The 25,804-nt window shown below is 37.0% G+C and overlaps 3 protein-coding genes across 5 annotated transcripts; all 3 read right to left on the bottom strand.

Moving 5' to 3' along the window:
- Positions 1-231: 231 nt before the first annotated feature.
- Positions 232-5,335, bottom strand: hirip3 (HIRA interacting protein 3). 3 transcript variants are annotated; one of them, XM_068337342.1, is made up of 8 exons: positions 5,225-5,335; positions 3,757-3,877; positions 3,495-3,636; positions 2,777-3,142; positions 2,611-2,696; positions 2,022-2,169; positions 1,654-1,752; positions 233-550 (listed from the first exon to the last, which is right to left on the bottom strand). In XM_068337342.1, exons 1-8 carry the CDS (start codon positions 5,299-5,301, stop codon positions 381-383), a joined length of 1,209 nt encoding a protein of 402 aa, XP_068193443.1. In that variant the 5' UTR covers positions 5,302-5,335; the 3' UTR covers positions 233-380. The 3 variants fall into 3 exon arrangements, with proteins under 3 accessions (XP_068193442.1, XP_068193443.1, XP_068193444.1); XM_068337341.1 differs by having other exon boundaries at positions 232-550; positions 3,495-3,877; XM_068337343.1 differs by lacking the exon at positions 5,225-5,335 and having other exon boundaries at positions 234-550; positions 3,495-3,670; positions 3,757-3,810.
- A 408-nt stretch (positions 5,336-5,743) lies between these two features.
- kctd13 (potassium channel tetramerization domain containing 13) lies at positions 5,744-10,783 on the bottom strand. Its single transcript, XM_068336594.1, has 7 exons — positions 10,388-10,783; positions 9,108-9,368; positions 8,606-8,775; positions 8,088-8,177; positions 7,700-7,752; positions 7,223-7,418; positions 5,744-7,085 (listed from the first exon to the last, which is right to left on the bottom strand). Exons 2-7 carry the CDS (start codon positions 9,343-9,345, stop codon positions 6,837-6,839), a joined length of 996 nt encoding a protein of 331 aa, XP_068192695.1. The 5' UTR covers positions 9,346-9,368; positions 10,388-10,783; the 3' UTR covers positions 5,744-6,836.
- Positions 10,784-11,405: 622 nt separating this feature from the next.
- sez6l2 (seizure related 6 homolog (mouse)-like 2) lies at positions 11,406-25,785 on the bottom strand. Its single transcript, XM_068336349.1, has 19 exons — positions 25,640-25,785; positions 24,877-24,957; positions 24,576-24,704; positions 24,284-24,490; positions 20,966-21,099; positions 20,257-20,449; positions 19,466-19,651; positions 19,189-19,372; positions 17,177-17,340; positions 16,589-16,783; positions 15,574-15,712; positions 14,825-15,021; positions 14,524-14,718; positions 13,959-14,153; positions 13,649-13,840; positions 13,464-13,502; positions 12,985-13,102; positions 12,725-12,836; positions 11,406-12,637 (listed from the first exon to the last, which is right to left on the bottom strand). The coding sequence occupies exons 2-19, from the start codon at positions 24,932-24,934 to the stop codon at positions 12,608-12,610; spliced, it is 2,667 nt and encodes an 888-aa protein (XP_068192450.1). The 5' UTR covers positions 24,935-24,957; positions 25,640-25,785; the 3' UTR covers positions 11,406-12,607.
- Between the last annotated feature and the right edge of the window lie 19 nt (positions 25,786-25,804).

Raw genomic sequence — 25,804 nt, 5'->3', positions numbered from 1 at the left:
TTAGTTCCGGTTCCATGTTTTAATTATACATTTGCTTCACTAACTTTCATGGGAACCTGTTCAATTACCATCGTCTGGTTCCCGACTTAACTTTCCTTATTTGAACTTTTAAACATCGTATTTCATTTTAACTCAGCAGTTTTAATTATGTATACACCTACAATAAGAACACACAAACTTTATTTGGAAAATCTATACATATGTATCTATAAAAATATCCACATAAAAAATTGAATTTATCAACAATTGTCATTAATATGTTACAATCTGTATCAATCTCATCCAATAAATTTATATAAAAAACTTCAGAAACATTTATCAACTTTTTATAAAAGTGACATATTCATGTAGCCTGCAGACATTTGCAAGAATTGTCCTGGTCAGTCACTGTCTGTACTATCATAAATGACGCTGTCCCAATGTATACGTGTTCGATGTTCTTGGTTGGTATCCTTTTCCTCAGTGTTATCAGAATCAGACTTCACAGTGCGATAATACATACGACGTGGTTCAAGTTGTTCCTGCCATGCCGATTTGCGCCTGGGGCGACCTGAAAGAGGTTTGGACAATAGTTTCTTTAATCACTATAAAATAACATTTCATATAATATAACAATACTAAACATTCAATCATTGTCAGTGGTTGTAAGAGAAATCATTACATTTTAAAAAAGCTTCTTTTTTTTTTAAAAAAAGCGCTTACTATATTTACATCCACTGTAAGCCTTGCGTCACATTAACAATGCTTGCATATTTTTCTATAAACAATGATATAAAAATCCCAATTCCCAGTATTTGATATATTTTCTAAAATTCATCAATTAATTGAATTATAATGAATTTGCATTTCCTGTTTACACTTGTTACCACTCTGGCAATTTTACTCTCAGTGCTTCTTGGAGAAGCCAAGCATAGTATATAAAAGGGCCAACAAATCAGTTTGCAGGTATCAGTGGGCATTCCTAGTCTCTCTCTTCTCCCGACCAAACACATTGTGCAGTTTAGATTAGTTCAGAGATTATTGTTGTTTTCTTCTGATTAGTATGGGTGGACTGCAAACTCCGTTCTAGTGAAGCTGTCCTGCTTATTTAGCTAAGGAGGTAAGAGTTTTAGTGATATGTTTTATTTTACCAGGTAAGTTAATAGATTCCCAGACAGGGTATTATTTTGGAGTTTGAAGCATATGCTGTTGTTTTTATTCATCAGAAATAAATAACTGTCATTCTATCCGTTTTTGTCCTCATGGCTACTTGGGAGTGAGGGAAGATGGCGCCAAATCATGTTGCCTCAGAACCCATAGACGGGACATAAACTGAATTCCATTATTATATTTGAAATGTGAACAATAATATTTAAAAGTGCAATGTCACAGCATCATAGCCATTTTGTTGAGCCAGTTAATTTATACCAATTAGTATTTCATTTGTTTTATTATCTTGTGGATTAAAATTTTTTAATCAAGTTGGAATGTTAAATTCCACAGGTTTTAATAAATTAAGATTTTTTTTGCTAGAGGAGAATCCACTGCAAAATTATGTTAGGATTTTTCTACCCATCTCACCGAGTAAGAAACTATGTATAATCATGTTTTTTCCCCTGAAAACCTGAAAGGTATACAGTAATGGAAACAAACTTGCAAGAGAAAAATAATTACCTTCTGAGACAATAATGTTGTTGACATCAAGCTCAGCAACCTCCAATTCTTTTGCTCTCTTCTTTCTGATTTTTTTGCATTTCTGAATGGATAGATGGCCTGTGGGACAATCATACATAGGTTACCACTCTAACCTATTCTTAATCAAATTGTGTCAAAAGACAGTTCAATATTCAATTTAGAATTGGATTGCCATCCTAATAATCTATCTATCTATCTAGTTACAAAATTTGCCATTTAATATGCATTCAGTGACTGACTTTATTTCAAAGGAATTATGAGAGGGAAATTGGAAAATATGCAAAATATGCAATTTTGAAATGCCACGTAATGCATGTTCTGCTGAGAGTTCATGTGGTGCAACGAACCCTGGACACCAAGATCCTGAAGCTCCTTCTTTAGAACTGCCACCTTGGCGTTAACACTGTGACAGCCATCTAGGAGCTTCTTGTAATTTCGACGCACACCACAGAGAGAAATGTAGCGCTTGAGCCTCAGAACTGCCTTGTGGTCATCCTGCAAAAGATATCCATGAACAGACAGGCTGCGATGACAAGATGCAACTTAAATTCTTCATCTGTATACAAGTTCTTCAATGAGCAGCAAAGCTTTTAACACCTTTGTTGTTCCCACTATTCATCTCACACAAAAAGATATTTAGGTACACTTCTACTCAAAATGACAAATTTAGTACGAGTCCAAGTGAAACATTGTCACATTTCTCCATCTGTTCAAGAGTTACATATAGTATTGATTAATGGCCCGAGAAAGCAAGACAATCATTGAGATTTAGAATAAAATCAGTACAGCTTTTCAAAAGATGATGTGTCTCATATTATGAAAAAATTGTGTGAATTAAAAAAAATGTTGTTTATGGTTTAAAACTTGTGGAAAATTCAAATTAGTTCATTTTGGAAGAGTTTGCACAAGATATGAAGACGTCAGTCATGGGCTTACCTTTTGACCTTTGGAATTCTTCACTTTTTTCAACAATTTTTTTTTACTCTGTTGTGTATTTTCTGTCTCTGTATCCTTTTCATCATCTGAAATGAGTTTTTTCTTCTGCGTGAGAACATCATAACTGAATTACTTTGTATGAATACAGCATGTTACATATGCTCACCTGTTTCACTGGAATCTGTAGAACTGCTGCCACTTTTGTCACCCTTTTCTGACTTTTTATCAACATCAGTTTTGTTCCCTTGATGTGTGTCGCTGCTTACAGTCTGTTTTTTCGTAGTACTTGCTTTGGCATTCACCATTTCTTTAGGATCATCACTGCAGTTACTCTCTTCCACATCTTTTTCTGAACTCTTCAATTCCCTGTCTGAAGAGTCTTCACTGCTGATCTGGTGTTTACTTTTTCTACTCATCTTTCGCTTTGATTTCTTGTGCTCCTGCTCTTCTTTTTCAGAATCTGAATTAGCAGATTTAGCTTGCTCCTCCTCTTCACTTTTCTCACCTCCTGTTTTGCACTCATCCTCCAAATCTGCCACACAAAAAAATTCAACATGGCTTCAGAGTTACAAAAGAGTTAAAAGGAACAAACCAGATAGTTAGGGTAATTCAGGGCTGACAGAGTTTACCTGGAAAGGCAGTGACCTTCAATGAATGATAATAAGTAAAGAAACTGTGGCTATAAATCTAACAGTTGACTCGCCTGGACTGTGGCTATGATCATCTACTACTGTGACTACAGTAATCCGTCGCTTTTTCGGGTTTCAAAATGCACGGCTTCACTACATTGCAGATTTTTAGTAGTCAGGTAACTCAGAACCAAACAATGTAGATTAAAACTATAGGGATATAATTGCAATGAAAAACTGTTTTTCACTACCTACCTGACGAGTTTGACTGATGACGGGATTTCTTTGTCATGGATTCACCCTCTTCCCCGCTTACCACCTCATCCTTTTCCTTTCCTCTCTTCCTCTTATTTTGGACTTTTCCCATCTCCATTTCACTTTCACTGTCATCCTTGGCCTCCGAGGGGAAAAAAAAATGTGTACAGAAATATCTAGAGCCATGAAGATGAATGACTCTTACAAATATCCCAAACCAAAAAAAATGTATACTGTAAACTATATGAGAAAATTCAGATACCTGCATTTTCCTCAGTTCCTCTTGAACTACCTGTTTTATGAAATGTTTGGCCTCTGGACTCAGTGACTGACAACAGACTAATGCCAGATATCGTCTTTTTAAGATTCCTATGGTCAAGGTGCTGCAATAAGATATTAGACAGATTACACCAAGGTGTTTGAGGGAAAGAATTATTTTAAGTTACAATAACTTAATAATCAAAAAAAAAAATAAATCAAGGCTTGACTGAGAAATACATATGAAAGTACCTGAAATGATAACAGCCAACACTTGTATTTACAGTCTATTTTAAACTGATAACTTTTAGAAAAACAAAATGTTTACTTTGTGCAACAACCTGGTTTATTTTGAAGGCACTTGGTAGTAAAAATTTTCACATGACAAACACTACTAAGTTTGAGCTAGTTTATGAGAAAGTTTCTTGTGTAGATGTGTACTACACATGGAAATCTGATGCTACTTGCTGTATTTTTAAGTGTAAATAAAATAATTTCAACAAGACATACAGCCATACCTACATTTCAGGATTTTTGCTATTTTTATGCTTACTTTTACATAAAGACACTATGAAAGTGTCAGAATAAAAGTTGGCTCAGTACGGATGTAACTAAATTTAATATGAAGGTTTAACATGTCAAGTGCTGAGTAGCTAAAAATTAAATAAAAAAACATGTACTTCCAAGGAAAAAAAAGGGTTTTTAGCTGTTACTTTGTAATTCAATTTCAGTGCATAATTAAGCTCTCCACAAAGTTTTTCTGTCCTATGTATTTTAATTTTTAAAGAAAACTTAAGTTTCCTGTTGTATTCAGTGAAAATGCAAATAATGAACTAATGGCTGTAACTCCCCAACAAATAGTTTCTTGGCAGATATTTCCTAATTTATGCTGCTAGCAGCTACAGTATAACTACACTCCACGACAGTGGGGTCAGCTCACCTCCGGGGCACTGCCGAAGGGCCCTTGAGCAAGGCGCCGTCCCCCTTTACAAGTTGTTCATTTGGGCGCAAGTATACAAAATAATTAACAAAAAAAACATTTAACTTAACTCAATTGTTTGTTTGTTTTAGAAAACATTTGATGCAGCCACTACGAAAAGTCCAGTTCAGGACAAGAGATGATAATTGGATTTATTGTGTGTCTATTACTCCCAAAAAGGACAGGCCACATTTTAAACTAATTGCAATCACTATAACTACAGGCGGTCACTCGCAAAATTAGTCACCTCGAACAAGCCACCTCGCCCACGAAGTTAAATAAATGCCCTGTAGAGAAGTATATACACTACATCCCGCTAATTTGAGTAGTGAAATAATTGGACAACTAATTATTGAGGTATTTTATGTCGCGTATTGCTGAGCGCCGATACAGACCAAAGTTAGCATCGGTTAATAGAAAACACAAACAACACGAATTGACCTGTACTTCTATTTTTCGTACAAACTACACCTGTTGAAAGCTTTAACTGTACCTGAGATCTGGTTCAGCACGGAGCTGATCAGAAACAAACCTCCGGATGCTCTTCCGCTCCTTCTTTGACGCCATCATTTCAACTGTAATTATAACGATTTCTCGCGGGAGATTCGACATTACAGGAAGTGACGTAAAGTTACGGATATGCTTCAAAATAAAATAAACTTCGACTCGTAATTTTTCTTCAAAACTCAAACAACCTTTGTGAACAGAAGTTCAAATGTTCGTGTACACTTCTTGTATGAATGGAATATATTTTAAGAGTAGCTATCAAGTTTTTTCTACCTTGATTACTATTAAATATATGAAAAACAATGTATTTGACTACTGTATTTGTACTCATAAACATAACACTAACTGCATCCTGTATGTAATGTTACTTAAAACTGAGCCTACATTTGTACCAAAGTATGTCAGTAAACATAATTTAATTGCACCATGTATGTATTTGAGTATGTTTCACTATTGTACACCAAGACAAAAGGGGAAATAAGACCATGAAACTTAAACATTGGATTTCTTAAGTCATTTATTCAGAACATTCCCATGACCACTATTGGACGGAAGATTTATTAGTGCATATTTTTAAGTATTTCAAGGTGATTTTCTAAAGGGTTTGAGAAACAGTCTTCTCATTCAGTGTTTCAGTGATTAGACTTATGCAAGACACTGGTAAATATTAGAAAGACATGTATCATCTCCTTAGAGGGAATAAAAAATACAACCCGGGATGAATTGTCTTTCTCATCACTGCATGGGCAATTACTTTTGAAATAAATTGTGGCTTAGTCAAAGGACTCAAAGAGAAAGTTTATGGCTCAGAATAAAACACATTAAAGAAATGGTTGTGTTTCCTCCCAAAATATGGAAATTAAATGCAATTTAATATTTAGTCATCTATGGAAGCAAATTCTCAATCTGATGGGTAGTAGAGTGCATCATATCATTCAAAAAAATTGCTTGAGAATTAACACAAAGATTGCGTACATTAAATATGAAACAATAAATTAGGTTCATAAATTAATAAAAAAAACATCTTGAAGCAACAGCAGTAATAATTTAAAGAAAATGGAGCTGCTCAAAAATCTCATTCATAGACAGCCTCACAAAAATGGCTAATCAGTTTTATTCCAGTGTTAAAATATCTAGGCTAAATCTGACCACACTCTGTTCATCACTGTCTTATTAAATTTATCAGTCAAATTTTAGAAAGCTACTGATGTTTTACAACCTGACTGAACACAGAACAGTGTTTCCTACAAGTCAAGGAGTGCCAGTGCATATCATTAACTGTCACATTAAGAGTGGGCTGTACAATGTGGGTCGGTGTTGGGGTTTCAAGCCCATTCAGTAACTTGCAGGAGGTTCTTTCCAACTATTCTTCATGACAGTTACTTTTTTCACTTAGGTACACAACTTGTTTTCTTGTAAACAGAAGCATTTTTCATCTCAGGGCTCTTACTTCGGTTACAAATCAGACATCAACCTCTACGTTTCTGCAGTAACATACAACTGCCAAGCTATTGCTATGATCATGGACATCTCCTTCATGCTGCTAGCATTCACCAGAAAACGAACACACTCAGTCACTCTATCACATCTTCAAATTATTAGTCCTTATACACAGTTTGCTGACCGTGCCCTCTTTCATCATGCATTATATGCCTTCTCACGTGGATCCGTCTTACTCGCCTGTCACCTCCCACAGCACCCTCTTCCTCTGAATGGCCACCTCCAATTGATGACCCCGAGCCTCGAGAATCTAAAAGGTGTAAACCCCCTGGACCAGATCCTCTGCTATTCTCATAAATTAGGATATTGAGGGTTTCTTCAAAGATTCGAGCCTCAGGAAATTCAACCTAAAAACAAAGATTTTTAAGATGGATGTTTAATACTTTGCTAATGTAACTGACTGCCGTCCACTTAACTTGCGGAAAACAAATCAATGTATTGCAGTTTCATGTCAGACTTCATGCGCACCTTGTGTCATACTTACTTTGGTTTGTTTTTTCTCTGTGGCATAGACGATGGAGGTGCAGCATACTTCAGCAATCTTGCGGCCTTCACCATAGAAAGACCAACAGCAGATTTCATCCCCAAGCACATCTTTCACAAACAGAACGCGGCCATTAAATCGTAGGACAAGTTTGTCAAACAGTTCAATGTTCTTCAGAAGGTTATCATCAGAATTGCTGGACAGAGAGAGAGAATAAAAGTACAAGATTATTAAAGGGGAAGTTCAAGAACTTCCTGCTCACAAACTAAAAAGTGAAGGTCAAGTGAACATGAGAAACACTTAGTTCTGCCGTGGCAACATGTACATGCACTTCAAGATGGGTTCATAAACGTTTAAATTACCGTAAACAATAAAATGGTTTGTTTTGTTTTTCCTTAACCGAGAGTAACGAGGGATTACAGTATGTCAAAAATATTTTTTCCTACGTTGTGGAAGACTGATACATTCAACCCTTACCTTGTGTAGGAGTATTTGTTGTTTCCTCTGTTGTTCTGTAACTTCACTACCGGCTAAAGATAAAAGAAACAGAAATTAATTGCGATCATTGCTTGTACAAAAAGAACCCCAACAACTCCACACTTCATTTCTAAATAAATCTATATAGTGTCTACATAATTAAAAGTTAATCTAAAAAAAGAAAACAAATTTTTATCTTGAGACAAAATGTGAAAAACAAACAAACAACAACAACAAAAAACAACGAACAGAAACACCCACCTAAAAACATCTATTTTTTTCTCCAGTTCTCTACGGTGTAATACTTTATTGCTCTTTGGACAATTCATACCAAATATTTATTTCACGAGGCTCCATTTGATTGAGTGATCTTTTTTTTTTTTTTTACCTTTCTACATGAAGCGATCATCCTCTGTTCTTCTTTGGCTGAGGTGATCATGGGGATACGACACACAGTTTCAAAGACATCTTTTTGTTTCTAGGGGTAAACATAGAACACACATCGAAATACAGTACATTAACTGTTATTTTTTCTGTATTACCAGCATATACTTTATTTAATGTAATACATAATGTGAATATAAGAGTCTAAAGTGATGTTATTGACTTTTTTGCTCTGGTTTGAAGACCTGAACTACAGTACATGTATAATGTTAGATGGGAGAACTTCAGAAATTATTTGTTTTCCTTAAGGTGTAACCAATGGATGAGACATTCCTCTATCAATGCCAAAGCTAGCAATGATAAATTGCTAGACCCCAAGCTTGCTTTGATTAAGACAATGGAAAAACTAGCTAGGGTGACAAATAGCAACACGCTACCACTTTTGCTATAGCTATTTGCTATTGTATGGATGTTCAGCTTTTAAGACATTAAAAAAGGTACAAAAAATATACAATCAATAACCTGCATGGCACTGAGGCAGTGCTGGATGAGACCTTGAACTCGATAGTACTGGGCCTCCTTTAGAACTTCATCCAGTTCTCTCTGATCCTCTGGAAGTGGCACTGAACCATCTCGCAGGAAGTTCAAAACAAGCCCAAAATGTCTGCCACACCTTTCCAAAACAACCCAACCTGGGACAGCAGGAAGAATTATTTTGAGTCATTTACATTTTTTAAGACTCCTCTCTTACAATAAGCAAGCAAGCCACAGTGCATGCTAAGACTGTTTCGCATGAAATGCAATGTATAACAGAAGAACATAGATATTAATGCTTAGTGGGGTGGTATCAATATATTCAGTAATAAATTCACGATTTGGGAATTTATATGAAGTCAAACGTTATTAGACAAAAGATAAAAACCTACTTCATACTCAACATGACACCTTAAAATTCATGACATCAATGACACAATATTACTGAAGACAATAAGAGTAACAATATAAATCCAACACCTTCACTCACCTTCTGAGTCAATGGTAACCTCTGTTCCTCCGTTGCATATGCTCCACAACAGACTGTCTTCCTTGCTTAATGTCTGTACAGTGGTATAATGCAGAGAGCCACCCACATTCAATTTGACATACTTGCTACCCAGCAGACCCCGATTTCTGAGGTCATCTGTGTTCTGAAAGGCAGGCTGGGAAACAGCAGATTGGGCAGAGTCAGCAGCATCACCGCCAACTGAAGCCTCAGCAGACATGGGGCTGAGGAGGAACGTCCTGACTGCAGTACAGAGGAACAACAGTGATTATCTTTTTAACAAACTTTGAATAGAACATGAGAAATACTAAGAAAACAAGATGAATACTCACTATTTCAGATGTGTCTTAACTGGTACCGGTTATTTTATACAATTAACACTACTGAGACATGGCTAAATCTGAAGTTATTTTATTATTATACAAATAAGGACATGAGGTTATTTGGATACAAGGAATATAGCTGAAAAGCTAAATGTGAACCAGTCAGCACAAAATCCATACTCTGCTTGATCTTTCAAACATTGTACTTGCGAACACATAAGATATTCATGTCATCCTGAGATGCAGTGGGGAGGTATACAGTATTTATTCATATTCATGCCAAACATTTACAATTCCAGGTTGTATGGGGCTGAATAAAACAGCTGAATCAAGCATCACAATGACACAATAGTAGTCATGACAATGCTGGAACAAGACATTAACAGATGAAACACGCTCCTTTGTTTTAATGAAAGAGTATCTGTTTATTTTTTAGGGATGATGGATTAAAAAAAAAAAAGAAGAAGTCCATAAACACATGCTGCATTTTTCAGATTTTTAAAAGTCTGAGAAGCCCATTTAATGCAACTTCCGGATTTATTACATTAATGAAAAAGAAAAATGTCTTCGATTAAAAAACAACAGTCTTCAACCACACCCCTTGTGTCTTCATACTTAGTCGCTGTGGGACACAGGGGGGACCCCTCTCAGGAAAAGCATGTATAATCCTTCAATGTAATCACTTGATTCCACATTGGAAGCACACGGATGTGTTGTGGACATTTAAAGACGAAAGACAATATTATCTAAAACTATTAAACTAGCTGTTAGGCGCTGGATTAACAGCATAATGTGTGCAACACCACAGCATGCTACAACTGCAGTTCAGCTGGTATAGTAATAACACAATAGCACTGACTGGGATCTATTTAGCTGTTGAGACGATATATCCTTAATAAAATCAAAAGAATTGGTTAAAATACGAGAAATTGTACTTACCACATCCAATGGAGCTTTAACAGTTAAACTGGTTACGCCAGGACCCTTAAATATTAAAGCATCAGCGATCTAAAACCTGCTGGACAGCTAATTTGACCAATAAAAGTCATAGAAACAAATTTACAACAGAGCTAAGATGAACGTTGTGCAAGTTATAATAAACGTACACAGCCTAGCTAATTCAACATGGCTAACAACAACTACGTTTGTAAAACAATTTAAGATAATAACACTCCTTTGTTTTTATGTCGGTTCTTGGGTCAGAAATCAGACACTAACCATGACAATGGTAACTGCTAAATTATATACAACCAATTCCATGGCTGGACAACGGATTATTCTGCGATGCTAACACTAGAAGCTAAATAGGTCATTCGGAAATGCAAATATAATATATTCTTCCGCTTTACTCTTCTTCTACTTTCAATTTTTTTATTGTTTGTACCGCACTTTACTGCCACCCTCTGGAGTGGATGCAGCACTAATTTATATTGCTACATAATATACTGTAGTTTACAATATCATATTACACATTTCCTCTACTTTTTGAAAATAATTGTAGTTTTCTTTCTGAAAACTAGAACAAATACATTATTATGTGCTTATATGGGGCAGCAGTGGCTCAGTGGTAGAGCGGGCATACCATGATCACCAACCATCTTCGGTCACCAACCCCGAAGTTGCTGCCCTTTACTCTGCCTCCCCCTGAACTAACTTGCATGCTTACAGGCCTCTCGTGTGTTGTGTGTATGTTTCAGGGGTCTGTACACAATATTTATATGCATGTTTAACACATAAATACAGTATATGTGTATCATATGGTCATGAGTGTAAAGATAATTTCCCCGTTTGGGGACAATAAAGTGGAGTTTATTTCTTTCTTATACGCATTACTGTACTTAATTATTTTAATACAGTATACTATATATATGATTTTGTAAATGAAAATTAAATCTAAATGCAGCCTCATCATTTTGAAACACAAAAAACATTACAGTACAACTAGTTTTACACCATTCAACAGAGACTTTATTTCCAATTCAGCAAATAATTTACTGCCTTCAAAACAGTGTAATTATATATGAAGCAAAGAAATGCTACTGATGATAAGAATTAAGTCTACAAAGCAAGTCTCCTCATCTGGCAAAGCGAATGAGACTACATTCACTGTTTAAAAAAAAAAAACAGTTATAAATAATGCATCACAGCAAGCAGCCAAGTTTGTAATTTTTCATCAACATAGTGCATACAACATCGAATCTGATAACAATGATAACTGTCAATAACTATAATGATAATGGCAAGTTTGAGCAGAAGCAATATAATTTACAATCAGTGCATGCTCTAAGCATAATGACATTCATATCTTCACTTTTTCTTATATGTCATGTGACGCTGGGTGACACCGCACTCCAGAAACAGCAAATAAAATTAACACTGTCTTTGTAAACAGCAATAACAGATAAAACACTTAGGGACATTAAAGTATTCAACATTATATTTTGGCACTGAATTTTCATTACCTATATAATGAAAATATATAACCTCCTGCCACCTTGTATATGTGTGTACATGAGGTTTATGTATATATAAATGAATATATATCAACCTCATTCAATGTTAAGCCAAATATTTACATTCAATTTGTGTATATGTGTATGTGTGTGTGTGCATGTAGATGTGTGTGTGTGTTACACAGCAATAAAGACAAAGTGAAGCAAAGAGAAAATGACTGCTGATTTCACTCATTTGTCATGACAGAAATTCAGATTTTCTTCATTTTAATGTTTCACATTTTAAATGAAACGTATGACATAGAAAATAAAGAAAAAAACATTCAGTGTGTACTCTATATTCACTACTGTCACTTCTGACAGTTAAAAATAAAGTATTGCCAAGTTCTCGAATGAAATGGCCTCATAACTTCAATTTTACAAGTAATTTCCATTTCCTTTCACTCTTTTACCCTCTCAAGTTCTTATTATTCCCACACTGGTATTAATTATTTGATGTTAATTTGTTACCCTTTTTAAGGCACCAGTCCTAATAATATAGACAGTAGGACCCATGTTTGGCAGATAACCATCTCAGTGCAGCACATTAAAATAAAGCACTTCCACAAGTCAGAAATACAGGGATAGTAAGATCATTTAAAATGAATGATAAGGGGATGAGGCCTTATTTGTTGTCCAAAAAATTTAATTCTTCTGGACTTCTCCTTTAAATAGATACTTCATACTCCCGTGTATCCTGTGGTCAAAGGAAAATTCAGCCAGTAAAAAACTGTTGCAACTCCAAAATGACAAAAACGTGAAGAGGTGTCAGTTTTATACTTACCCCTGCCTCATAAAGAGGATTATTGAAATCCGACTCAACTGTAATGGGACTGTAAGAGTGTGTGTGAGAAAGAGACTTCCAGAAGAGTGGTTTCCATTCTAGTCTGCATATGCTGTGATGGAGAAAATAAAAATACATGCAATCTCAGAAATTAGGAATGCATTATCCATGATTAAAAATGAACGAAAAGTAAAAAATTGTATTGTAGCCGCAGTGAACGGTTATTGTGTGTGTGGGATTGAACTTCCCAAGGTACTCACTTTGTATAGTACATGTAAATTCCTCCAATCAGGAGGATGACCAGGATGATTGGCAGAATTATAGCCAAAGCAATGTTCTCACTCAGGATCTGATGGGAAGGCTCAAATGACTGGGACACTGAAGCCAGAAAGTTAAAAATCACAAAAAAAAGCTCTTCATTAACTGTCCTATTTTTTTTTGATTGACTCTAAAACATGAAATAGAACAAAAACAGACAGCTAAATGGTCCAGTCCTGCCAGATGTTATGTCATCTTGTGATATAATTCTCTGCTATATTCACTGTGAAAAATATTCAATATATCCCACACATGTTCCAGGGTTTAAAAACATAAAAGCTTCCTCCTGTAGCATTTATCACAGCGCTGTTTCTTTTATAGCCACTAAATGTTGCTAAAAAAAGAAATTCCTTTTACAGGATTTCAATACGATGAACCTATTTACCTTCTCACTCAACACAAACAAAAGAAAACAAATCACCTTCCAATTTATGGTCGTCCAGAAGGTCCTCATATGCCACTGTGTGAAATGTTGATAAGAAAGACAGAAATAACATAAAGGGAATACTATCTGTTTGAAAATGTTCACTATTAGGTTCTCTTAAAAACTGTCTTGAGCATATATAATATATAATTCGATGTTGTTGAGACGATGGAAATCGTTACCTTTGCAAAAAGGTGGTGGGCTATTCCACTGAGAGGGATGGCCAGGAACGCAGCTGATAATGACCTCCCCGATCAGTTCGTAACCTTCATAACAGAAGAAACGGAGGGTTTCTCCTGCCTGGTAGCTGTGCTTGTACAAGGTTTGGTAACCATTATCAGGGACACCAGGGTTTGGACACGGGTCATATTTCACTGATCAGGGTAAACAAAGGCATAAAGGACACTCATGAATTTACGATTCATTTCTAAACTTGAAGCACTAAGCATCTGGAGTACAAAAAATGTGGAAGAGAACAGGACAGGAACTTACAGACACACTTTGGGCTGCGGTCACTCCATTTGGGGGTACCGGTGTCTCGTCCATGGCATGAAATTTGGCTTGGACCCTCCAGCTGATAACCCTGATTACAAGAGAACCGGACAACTGTTCCAACAGCAAAACCTGCTTCAGGACGCACCGAGCGCGCTCCATTTACCACCTCTCCTGGATCAGGGCACTGCTGGACTGTGGAACCAAAATGGGACATGTAAGACAGCATCTAACCAGATCCTGAATTAGACTTGATTCAGCACAAAACTACTGATCAAAAGTAACACTGACGGAGGAATGAATATATGATGTGAGAAAAAAAAAATTTGAACGATGCTGCAAGACAGGCAGTGGGAACAGAGAAAAAGAGTTAGCTTAGCTGTGTCCAAAATGATACCTCCTACCACACATAAAGCTACCCTATTAAAATGCCATACCTAATTCCTTTTTGGATTAAAAAAATAATACAAAAATTTGTATGATTAAACAAATATGTTCCAAGGGTACTGCATTTTAAATGTTTTGTGTAGACAGTCCTGAGAGCATGCCTCACTAGTGATCTCACCTTTAACACATAAAGGTGGGCTGCTGCTCCAGGAGAGGTCCCACTGGCACGTGATGATGTCGGAGCCACTGATGTCATATCCTGGTTGGCACTGATAGGTCAGCACACTGCCTCTCACAGGGGAGGAATGGGATGAACTGATCCATCCAAAGTCAATTTGAGGGAGGGTAGGGCAGGTGTCATTAGGCTCGACTTCTGCATGACACATAGAGAGAGAGAGCAACAAAGAATTACACTGGCTCTTCTTCTCTCTTCCTCAATAATGATAACTGTCATAAAGTAATTTAAAGGTTGTACTTACCGCGATAATGAATGAGGAATCCCTGACTAAGGATGAAACTGGAATCATCTTGATCACTCTGAAACTGAATGGTGACCTCTGACCCTCCAGAGACAACCTGGAAACGCTCCCTAGATCCCAAGTATTGTCCGATCACATTGGACATGAGATCACGTCCATCAAAAATGGTCAGCACATCATTGTGGCGGATATTTAAACTTCAAGGAAGAAAGATGGTGATAAAAATGAGAGGAAGTTTGTAAAATCTGAATTTTATTTCATCGTATCAAGCACATTTTTTCTTTTCATAATTTCACACTAGCATGCTAATTAATATAATGTTTTTTTTAATTACAGCACAATATTTCTGTGTGTGTGTCTGTTTTGTCATCCAAAGCTTTTCTACAATCTCCTGCCAAATCTCTTCATTAGAAATATTCAGCTGAAAAGCCTTGGCATGTACAAAGGTCCGGATGTTATTAGTAAAAGGTTTTCCTACATAATAAAAAAAGTATCTGATATTGCAGATGCAGTGACATTAAAACTGACACTGCAGAATTTGTTACAGAAAATATGAAATGTTTGCAGCTGTGGATGGAATTATGAATGATGCGAAATGTATAATCTGGGGTTAATACTCCTGCTGATACAAATGTCTACATATTTTTATTACATACTTTTTACATAACATTTGCTGTCTTATTTCCACACATGCTGGATTTGTGCATTACTTCAACACAGAAAAACAAACTGAGGCAGCATGAACTCACATCTGGATATCCAGTTCAATGCGTTTCTCCTCATTTCCATGGAGCTGCCAAACACAGTCCAGCCCTTTGGAGTAGCTCTGCGGCCAATCAGGAGACAGGATTGTACCTGAGGGCTCAGTTAATTCTCCTCCACAGAGAGCTTACAAAGCAGAGGAGAGAACAGAAACTGAGAGGAAGACTGATGAAAGGGGTGATGAAGAAACTAGAGGAAAAAAAACTCTTGAAACTGGAGGAGAAACTTAAGACACAATTAAATGAACAGTGATAAAGGTTTCAGACGGCCCTGACTATTAAATGACTTCATGAGCAGCAGCCTAAGAAGAAAGTGTCATCAGTTAAACATCCATGTCTTTCAGTGAGCAGAGATGAAGATGCTGAGGTTCTCTTTGGGATTGATCTGAATAGTTTCAATAGTGTCACCAGAAGTGAATTATTTGTAGTTTTGTCTTAGCTATTATCCTGTAATCATTAGGTAGACATGCACAAAATGTGATAAATAAAAGTAGAATCTGAAGTAATGATTGCTTTGAGAATAAAATCATTACTTTTTATTACAGCAGCATGTGGTCAAAACAAAGACAACAGTCTGTCAGCAGGGAGACAACAACTCTGGGATGCAAACTGCAGCAATAATATCCAAATTTAGCACTGTACTTTCTTCCAAGTCAACACATTTAACACGTTTAATTAGATTTAGACAGAGGACATGGATGACTTCTCACACTTACTCCAGTGCAAAGCACCTCGTGCTAAAACGAAGGCATGAAACCATAACGTCATACACACTGAGATACAGACACACCAACACCATGATGCAACTCTATTTGGTAAATATTTGCAGATACAGGCCCTCTGAACCCCTTCTGATCCCTCATCATATTTTGATCAGTTTGCGAGATTAGTGAAAGAATTAATTTCAGTTCATGAAAAGGAAGACCAGCTGCTGGTGTCAGGCTTGACATATTATTGGATATGCTGTTTCAAAACACAGCAGAGGCTCATCCCCCAAATTTACCTTTGCACATCGGCTCACTGTCGTTCCAGTGGGGATTGCTGGGGTCGACGCACTCAATCGTCCCCGATCCTTGTTCCATGACAAACCCTGGAGAGCAGGTGAATGTAACAGTGGTGCCCAGCTGATATGTGATGTCACTGCTGCTAAAATTTCCATGGGGGGTGTAGGGTTCCCAGCAATGCTCATCATCAAAAGCTAAAAAAAAAAACATTAAACAAAACCCATCAGTCTCAGTTTGTGCCTGTGTTTAAGCAGTTGGAGTCTCCACTCTCCGCCTAAAATAAATCCCACTGAAGCGTGGGAGGGCTGTAACTTTAAAATTATGTCACCCTTAAAAAGGAACAAGAAATCCTACTGGATACAGTACCTTATAAATAATATCTGCAGCTTACCAAAAAAAATGGGGATGACCCTGGACTATTTTTTTGAGATTACTATAATTCTGTGGCTTTTTAATCCGTTGGCATTGAATAATTTAAAATTAGTTCATGCAAAATGCATTTTTCACAGTAATGAGTAAAAGTGGTTCTGTCTGCGTTACTGTGGTGGAAAACAATGAAAAGGATCTTCTGAAGTCATTCCACTCACCCTCGTATCGCAGAGCTAAGAGAAGAGGAATTGAGGATGAATCAGCTGTGAGCTCCAGGTACAGCGTGGGGCTCTCGCTCAGCAACCCACGTTCTGGGACATCATCCATGTCTGAGTCAAAGAGCGGTGGTGACAGGGAGCTGTTTCCACCGCGCACAATTAACCTGTAAGGAAGAAATCACAAAGAACCCTGATTGGTGATCGTGAGGGAGGGAGATCTTATGATGAACATCTGAATGAGGGATATATGAATGCAACTCATTTTGAAGATACTCAATACCAATACACCCGATGTACAGTAAAAATATTTGTATATATTCTATACATATGTAACATATGACCCACGGGGGTCAGTGTTGGATCCTAAACTGTTTATTCTTTATATAAATGACATATGAAAAGTTTCAAAGGTATTAGAATTAGCATTATTTGCAGATGACACTAGCATTTTTTTGTTCTGGGGGGGAATTGCACAAACTAATGGGGAGGGTCACTGATGAAATACGCAAATTAAAAATGTGGTTTGACAGGAACAAATTATCATTAAATCTAAGTAAGACCAAATTCATGATATTCAGCAACTGCAATAAGAACATTGAAGCACATGTACAGGTAGATGGGGTGGATATTGAAAGGGTATATGAAAATAGATGACAGGATTAATTGGAAAGCTCATATAAAATATGTACAAAGTAAATTATCAAGAAGCATTTCAGTTCTGAGCAAAGTCAAACACATTCTGGATCACAGGTCACTCCATATTCTTTACTGTTCTCTCATATTACCATATTTACATTACTGTGCAGAGGTCTGGGGCAACACTTATAAATGTACAATAAATTCATTATCCGTATTACAGAAAAGAGCCATAAGAATAATTCACAATGCCAGTTATAGAGATCACACAAACCCACTATTCTTAAAATCCAGAATATTAAAAATCACTGACATTATTCATTTTCAAACAGCACAACTCATGTACAAAGCAATACATAAGACAGTTCCTGGTAATATACAAAAAATGGTTTTCAATAGAGAAGGGAATTATCATCTGAGGAGGGAGCACAACTTAAAACATTAGAGGACACGTACAACAATGAAAAGTTTTTGTGTTTCTGTTTGTGGAGTGAGGGTGTGGAACAGGTGGAGCTCAAGCAATGTCCAAGCATGTTCCAGTTTAAAAAGCGGGTGTTTTCTATCAATTCTATTTGTAACTTATTTTTCTGTTTATTGTCTTTTCTTGTATATATGTTTAGTACTTCATTTGTTTATTTGTTTTTTGTACTTGGGAAATTAATGTCAATGGAGAAGTGAAGAAGGGGTAGGATTCAATAAGCTTATGCTTCTTCCTACTCCTTTTCGAGAATGTTTTGTGTGTTATTAGTTTTATTGTTGTCTTCATTTTTGTTGTTATTCTGCGCACATGTTCGAAATAAAGCATTCATTCATTCATTCATTCATAGAATATATTCTATACATATGTAATATGTATAGAATTTACAAAAAAATAAATGTTCTTCTGTCATGCATAAATAAACATTTCATTGTAATTAGATTTGTTGAAGATTAATTCATAACTACATATGAATTGAAACCCATTTCAATTATGACTTGCTCTTTATTAACTGTGACTGCTGCTGGGACATCTAGTTGTGACTCATTAATTATTATTTATGACATGTTTGTCCCCTACTAACATACAGTAAGTAATTCAGAGCTATTAAACTAAACAGCTGCTAGTCATAAGCAGGAAAGGATGTCTAGAATGACTCAGTGAGATGTAATTCTTTACTTGAGGCCCAAAAACTCAAAAACTCAAAAAAATATTAAAATAGCAATTATCGGACATAAAAATTAAGATTTGATCTGTCCGGAATGTGTCAGAAGATGATCAATTATCACAACAAACACAAACGTAAATGATAAGGTATATCTGTTCTGTTGGGTTTGGAATCAGTGGGTGTAATCCGTTAACCGTAAAAGCAGTTACATTCACTGACAAACAGACTTACTTATCATTATCTTCGTCCAGCGCAATCCTCTCAAAGTGTAAATGGAGTCTGTGTCCCTCCTTGGCTTCTATTAACCAATGGCAGCTGAGATTATTTCCATTGCTGTGGTTGCTGACAGATGACGGGGGTGGAGACAGGATCCGACCCACGGTTGCGTTACGAATCCATCCTCCGCAAGACACAGCTAAAGAAAAATAATGCCCCACATATTATTTCCAAAACAATAGCTGGTGTGGTAACCGTCACATTTAATTCAAATCCAGATCCTTTTACTGACCGACGCACTGCGGCTCACGTGTGCTCCAGTGCGGCTGTGTTGTGTTGACACAAGTGGCCACCTCATGGCCGCGGACCTGGAAGCCTGGATCACAGTGGAAGTGGGCCTGACCTCCAGGATGGATGTCCGTCACAGTCACCCCACCGCCCTCAGGAGACAGAGGGAACGGACAGGACAGCAGGAAGGCTGTTGATGTTGAAAGGACAGAAGAAAATTTAGAACCCAGGTGAAATAAGTAAATTATAAGTTAAATTCATCTCTTTGTGAATGTCTAATATGAACACACTGGACATTATAACCTATACATTCATGTGATTATACACTGATCTTTAACACTTACTGTTTAACTGATACTGTTATTCAGGGTTTGTCTTCACTTCCTACATCACCACCGTGATTGCCAGATGGACAAAGGTGACTCAGTCAAGCAGGTGGCATCTTCAAATGCCTGTCTTGAGACTAGCAACGACGCTTGGTTTGGGTTATAGTTTAGCAGTATGGAATGTGCTGTTCAGAAATTCTCCTTTTTTTTAAAAATTTCAAAATCCCAAATCTTATCTATAGCACTGAAGTCTGTTTCTTGTCTGTGTCAAGACAACACACATCTTCCATACGTGTACTGTTCTAAAGATGAAGGCATAGAGGTCTTCACTTCAACTACATATCACTTTCTTCATTTAATACTCACAACCTAAATGACTTTGACTGTTTGCAAAGAAAATAAATTCCAAGCACCAGTGTAATGATCGGTCATTCCTAAGCATCCCCTGAAAACTTAGGAGTTCCTTTACCTTGATAATGGAGGCTGAAAACGCCATGGTTGGTCTGCTGGAGGCTGCGATAGTGTATGTACACCTGATTGGTTGTACTGCGAATCACCTGACCCTCTCTCATCAAGGTCTCATTGGCTAAGAGTTCTGGTCCCACACCTCCATACCCCATGATCGTCAGAGACTCTTTCTTTGACAGGTTCACCTTCCTCACCTAGAGGAGAAAAGTGGTAATAATGATGCAAATTGTGTTGGTAGCCATCTTTTAGTAAATAAACTCACAATATACACTAAGAACCGAGTTGCCTGTGAGTCTAATCTGAATTTTATCAGTTAAATGTGTCGGTGATTGACTATACAGCTACTACATTATCATAATTATCCTCCATGTAATTACTGACAACATGTATTCTTAAAATTCTAATAAACAGAAGTAGTTCTCTTTCTAAACATATACTACCAACCATAGCACTATTCCTTAGAGTGAAACTGTGATCCACTGGCTTTGATAATGTTTCTAAACTCATATTTAATTTCACAAATATCAGAAATCACACAAAACAGAAACTCAAATTAGGTTTTAATATAATAGTCAAATATTTTTTCAAAACCAAAAAGTAAAAAAGGAACGCATGAATCAAGATACTCAGCACAAAGACCAGATTAAAAAGACTATGGAGAAATGTCTTTGAAAAGACGGACGTTTCTGTGTTCACAGGAGATAATGTACCTGAATTTCCACACCGTATCCTGCGTACACAGTAATGCTGTAGGTGCATTCCAAAGGGGAATATGATGATGTTGATGCAGGATCTGGTGACTCAACAACATCCTCCATTGCTGACATTGTTGCATTGCATTGCACTGTGAAAACAGGGAGGGAGCAGAAGGAGAATAAGAACAAGTTTATGTCCAGGTGCACATTGAATAGGTGTGAATATATACAGTACTGTATGAGGAAGTCTGCAGTGGCAGAGAAGTATGTTAGAGCGGTGCAGGACATGTATGAGGACTGTGAGACAGTGGTGAGGTGAGCTGTAGGTGTGACAGAGGAGTGCAAGGTGGAGGTGGGACTGCATCAGGGATCAGCTCTGAGCCCCTTCTTGTTTGCTATGGTGATGGACAGGCTGACAGACAAGATTAGACAGGAATCTCAGGATGGAATAGTAAATATACAGTAAATATATAATTTTAAATTGTAACAGTATGACTCACACAGTAAGAGTTGTTTAAGGGTTGAAGAATATGATCACTGCTGTATTTCCAGCCGATATTTTCAAAACTATATTTGGAATTTTGGAATTAAGATGTATCCATAAGAGATGATGACATATTTACAGTACTGTTGGCACAATGCAAAATAAAATGGGATTATAAGGAAAACATGATGAATTAAGATGTTAGAGGCTTATTAATAAAGGCTAACCAAAGCAGCTCTTCTTGTCTATTAGTTTTCTTTCCCTAATAACATGACAAAATCAACGTGTGAGAACTGTATATCCACTGCGTCTTACAGTCTCACATGCTTCTGGTACGGCAGAGACTAGCAAATTATGAAGAACTACTAGTCTTGTCAGCAAAGTATTGAATGGAGCATGCAGCAAGCACAATGCCCGGCACAGGTTCAATGTGATTTATTTGAGGTTCTCTTCTAATTAAGAATTGTGTACTTAGACAACTCTTAAATTAAATGGTAACAGGAAGCTTCCCTCAGACTTAGGGTCATAGATGGGCCATGAATATCTCTGCTGGTTAAGAAATACTTTCATACAGGTCATGTCTCCAGTGCTCTCCATACTGTTATACTCGAATTAAAATTGCATTTCAGATATATAAAGCTAAAATAAAGATTCATTAAACAAAGAGGGACTTTTTAAAAAAAAGTAAAAGCAGTAATTATACAGTCACAACATATCAGGAGAGTTTTTAAGGGTTTTCCTGACGTGGATTTTGCATCTGGTATTCAAAGTGTAAAAAAAATATTTTTTTTATTCCAAAGAACAAACATTAACAAAACTAAAAGGAAGTTAAAAAAATCAGTACAGGTACATAAGATCTTCCTATGCTGTTCATCTAGTAGGACAGCTGTGAAAGATGCAAATCTTAGTCATGTCACAAAAATAGCTGTTTATAGCTGGATAGGCAGCAACACCCTGAAACGTGCAAATCAAATGTGTTAAAAAAATTCCACAGCAACTCTTCTGTGAAAAGCATGAGACGAAACTTGTGTGTAACTACAAACTACAGTCAGCAATACTATTGTTTAATTTACCTACTAAGGTCTTTAGGGCACAGTTATTTTGCCATGGTGAATATGTCTGAGACATTTCCAACAGCTTCACTCAAAAAAGAACCAGGACAGTTTTGCCTTTTGTATTAATTTTTCTTTCAATTATTTCTTTTTTATATATTTGTTAGATTTGTTTTTATCTAATGATCTTCACATAATTGTTTATTAGTTTTACGCATAAATTATAAAATACAAAAGAACAAAAAAGTTGACTAAACAAACCGATTCAATGGCCAATTTCAATTGTTGAGTGTTGGAAGGTGTTTTTTTGGAGTCAACAGAAGTGGGTCTCTCTCTCTGTCTCGCTCCCACTCTCTGTCACATGCAAACACACACACACACAAACACACACACACACACACAAACACACACACACACACACTCACTCACACACACACACACACACACACACACACACTCATTGATCATTCATCTCATTCTCCATCTTTCATTCTCCTCAGAGGATGAACAAACAGCCGCTGACCGGCCTCCCTCCTACAACATGATGGTTCCCGACTGTCATCTGCAGCTGTTAGTGCTGAAAAGGTATCTTTAATTTTATGATGAGAATAAGACACAGCTCTTCTTCAGCTGCACTTAGAGTGATGCTGTTTCACTTAAAACCACTTGTGACACTGGACGATACTCTTTCTGCATTAATGATAGTCATAATCGTCACTGAAGGAATGATGGCTAAACAATATCTTGATTAGTATTCTGGATGATGACAATGATGCGTGGCTGATTTGTCAAATTAATACTTCCTTTCTTAAAATACTCCAATGATAACAGTTGCCATGTCAACTCGAACCAGTTTAATTTATTCATAATTGCAAAACTTTTTCATACCCATTGCTTTAAAGCTTATAAGAATTATAGTTAGAATTTTTTTTTAAATTCCTATTTGGACTTTACTGTCGAGATTTTTTTGGGTACATAAGACCACATAAAAATCCAGACACTTTTACTTCCTTGTGCTACTTTATGGTTATCATCTCCTTCTCTTCTCACTGCCAGCCCCCCCCCCCCCCCCGCCCCCTAATTCCAGTTAAAGATGTTTCACTGGGATTATGTGGAAAATACATAACTTATCTAGCAGTAGTTCTCTCACAATATTTCAGAGTGGTAAACCAATCTTCAATGCATATATGAAGAATGGATCCTGAAATGTGAAATATAAAAAGCACATTATCCTTGTACAATTAAGGCCTGAAGCAAATACAAATTTTTTGCAATTAACTAATGTTTTAAACATTTATGGCCCAAAAAGAGAGTTAAAACTCCAAAATCAATACTATATATTTAATTAGTTACACAAGGTAATGTGCATTATTAGCAGATACATATCTATGGTTTCATAACAGGTGTATTTTGACGATAGCTTAAAAATACTTAAAAATAATGACCACTCAGACTAGCAATTTTATAAAAATAATATATAGTACATGTACAGAATTTCTTTAAGAACTAGCTAAAGTTTTAGAGTGACCACTTTGTCATTTCATTATAATATGCCTATGTTACCTTGTCTATCCAGATTACCTGTTTGATGTATCTTCAAAGACATTCGGAAAAAACAAATGAACAAAACTGCAATGACAACCACAGTTATTCTCTGGAAATTTCTCTCCACTGCTGCACCACTGAAAACTCTGTATCTCTGATGCCGTGGATGAAAAGTATAATTGTTTGTTCAAGCATTTTAAATTTTCCTTACAGAGCAGATGATGCCAGATGATGGTATGCATGTAGACGTACCTGGCATGTGCATTGTTGTTATTGTGGTTGTGGTGATCAGAGTGGTGGTTGTCTCCTCCTCTACAGGGAGTGAGGACATGGTGTTTCTTGAACCAGCCACAGAGGAGGAACTTGAAGATGTGGTGAGCAACCCTGGTGAGATGACCGTTGCTGTAGACTCAGTCTGCCTATGTGCAGGTACCGCCTGTGTCGGATTGGTGGTGGTCCCTGCGTAGTTCAAAGGTTCAACACAATGATGTAATTTCTCATTTCTACTGTAGGTGTACTATCTAAGCCATAAACATCTGAGTACCTGTGCCTGCAGAAGCCTCGCCTAAATATCCCTTACTCTGCAGGGCAGCGTGGATCAGGCCACCCAGTGGGTATGAGTCTGGGGATGATGTGGGTGGTGAATCGGGCTCAGGAGTCATGAAGCTCATACCTGATACACATGGGACTATTAGTGTTTAGTTGCTTGAAAACAGCAAACAGAAAGAAAGCAAACCTAGTTAGTAAGAGATGACGAATAAACAGGAGACAAATATGTTTAATAGATTTGAGAAAAAACAAAACACTATGTAATAGGTCATGACTGTGGAGGGATGCACACTCACCTGAAACCAGGTGGATCATGGTGACAGACAGCATCACAGCAAGGCGTGTGAACCCCATGGCTTTGAATGGAACTGAATATCCTGATAATTAAATTGAGGAAATTGATTAGCAAACGATAATGTAGAACACACACACACACACACACACACACACACACAAACAAACAACACTTACTGTATCTTGCAGTGCAACATAGTGTTTATTATAAATAGCAATGAATAGTAAAGCAGTCAGGATAAAATGCCGTCATAATTCTGGAGCGGATCATGTGTTTACACTACAGAGGCCCAAATGAATCGGATTAGAGCATAGGTGCTATCTGATACTGTAGACGCTCGGTTCTGTTTGTTAAATAGAAATCCAATTGACACTATACAGAAACATTTAAGACTATTTCATTCAAGCTGTCTTTACAGATGTCCAGCCACACAGCACAGACTGCAATGGGTTAAATATTCCGGCTTTTACCCTAAAATCTGAAACATACCAGATGATCGCTGTTCTAGAATTCATCAAACCAACCTGCCCTTGCCGCAGGTGGACTCTAAACCTTATTCTATAAAATAGATAGCAGTGTCTGCTGTGTTTTGGTTTTTTTTTCGAGGCGTTTCCTCGATGAAATTAACCATCCTGGCGGGTGACAAAATGATAACGAGGCACCACTCGCACCTCCCTCGGCCCTCTTTGTGCAGAGGACGATTTCTGGCACCAGCCATCACTGTGCTGAGGCTGCCCACCGCCTGAACGCCGTCTGCCGCTTACCTTTATCTCCGTGTGCTGCTTCAGGTGGACCGTATCCTGTTGCTTTAGGCCCCCGGTAACGCGGTGGCGTATATGCTGGTGATGTGCCTCTAGCTGGTTATCGTGTTGTTGACGCAGTCGGCTATAATGTGAGGGTATTTGTGTTGAAGCGTCAGGTGCGCCCTA

This window comes from Antennarius striatus, chromosome 16 (assembly GCF_040054535.1).
Source record: "Antennarius striatus isolate MH-2024 chromosome 16, ASM4005453v1, whole genome shotgun sequence".
Classification (NCBI taxonomy): Eukaryota; Metazoa; Chordata; class Actinopteri; order Lophiiformes; family Antennariidae; genus Antennarius; species Antennarius striatus.
The sequence above is the reverse complement of the archived record's forward strand: the minus strand, read 5'-3'. Positions and strand labels throughout refer to the sequence as shown.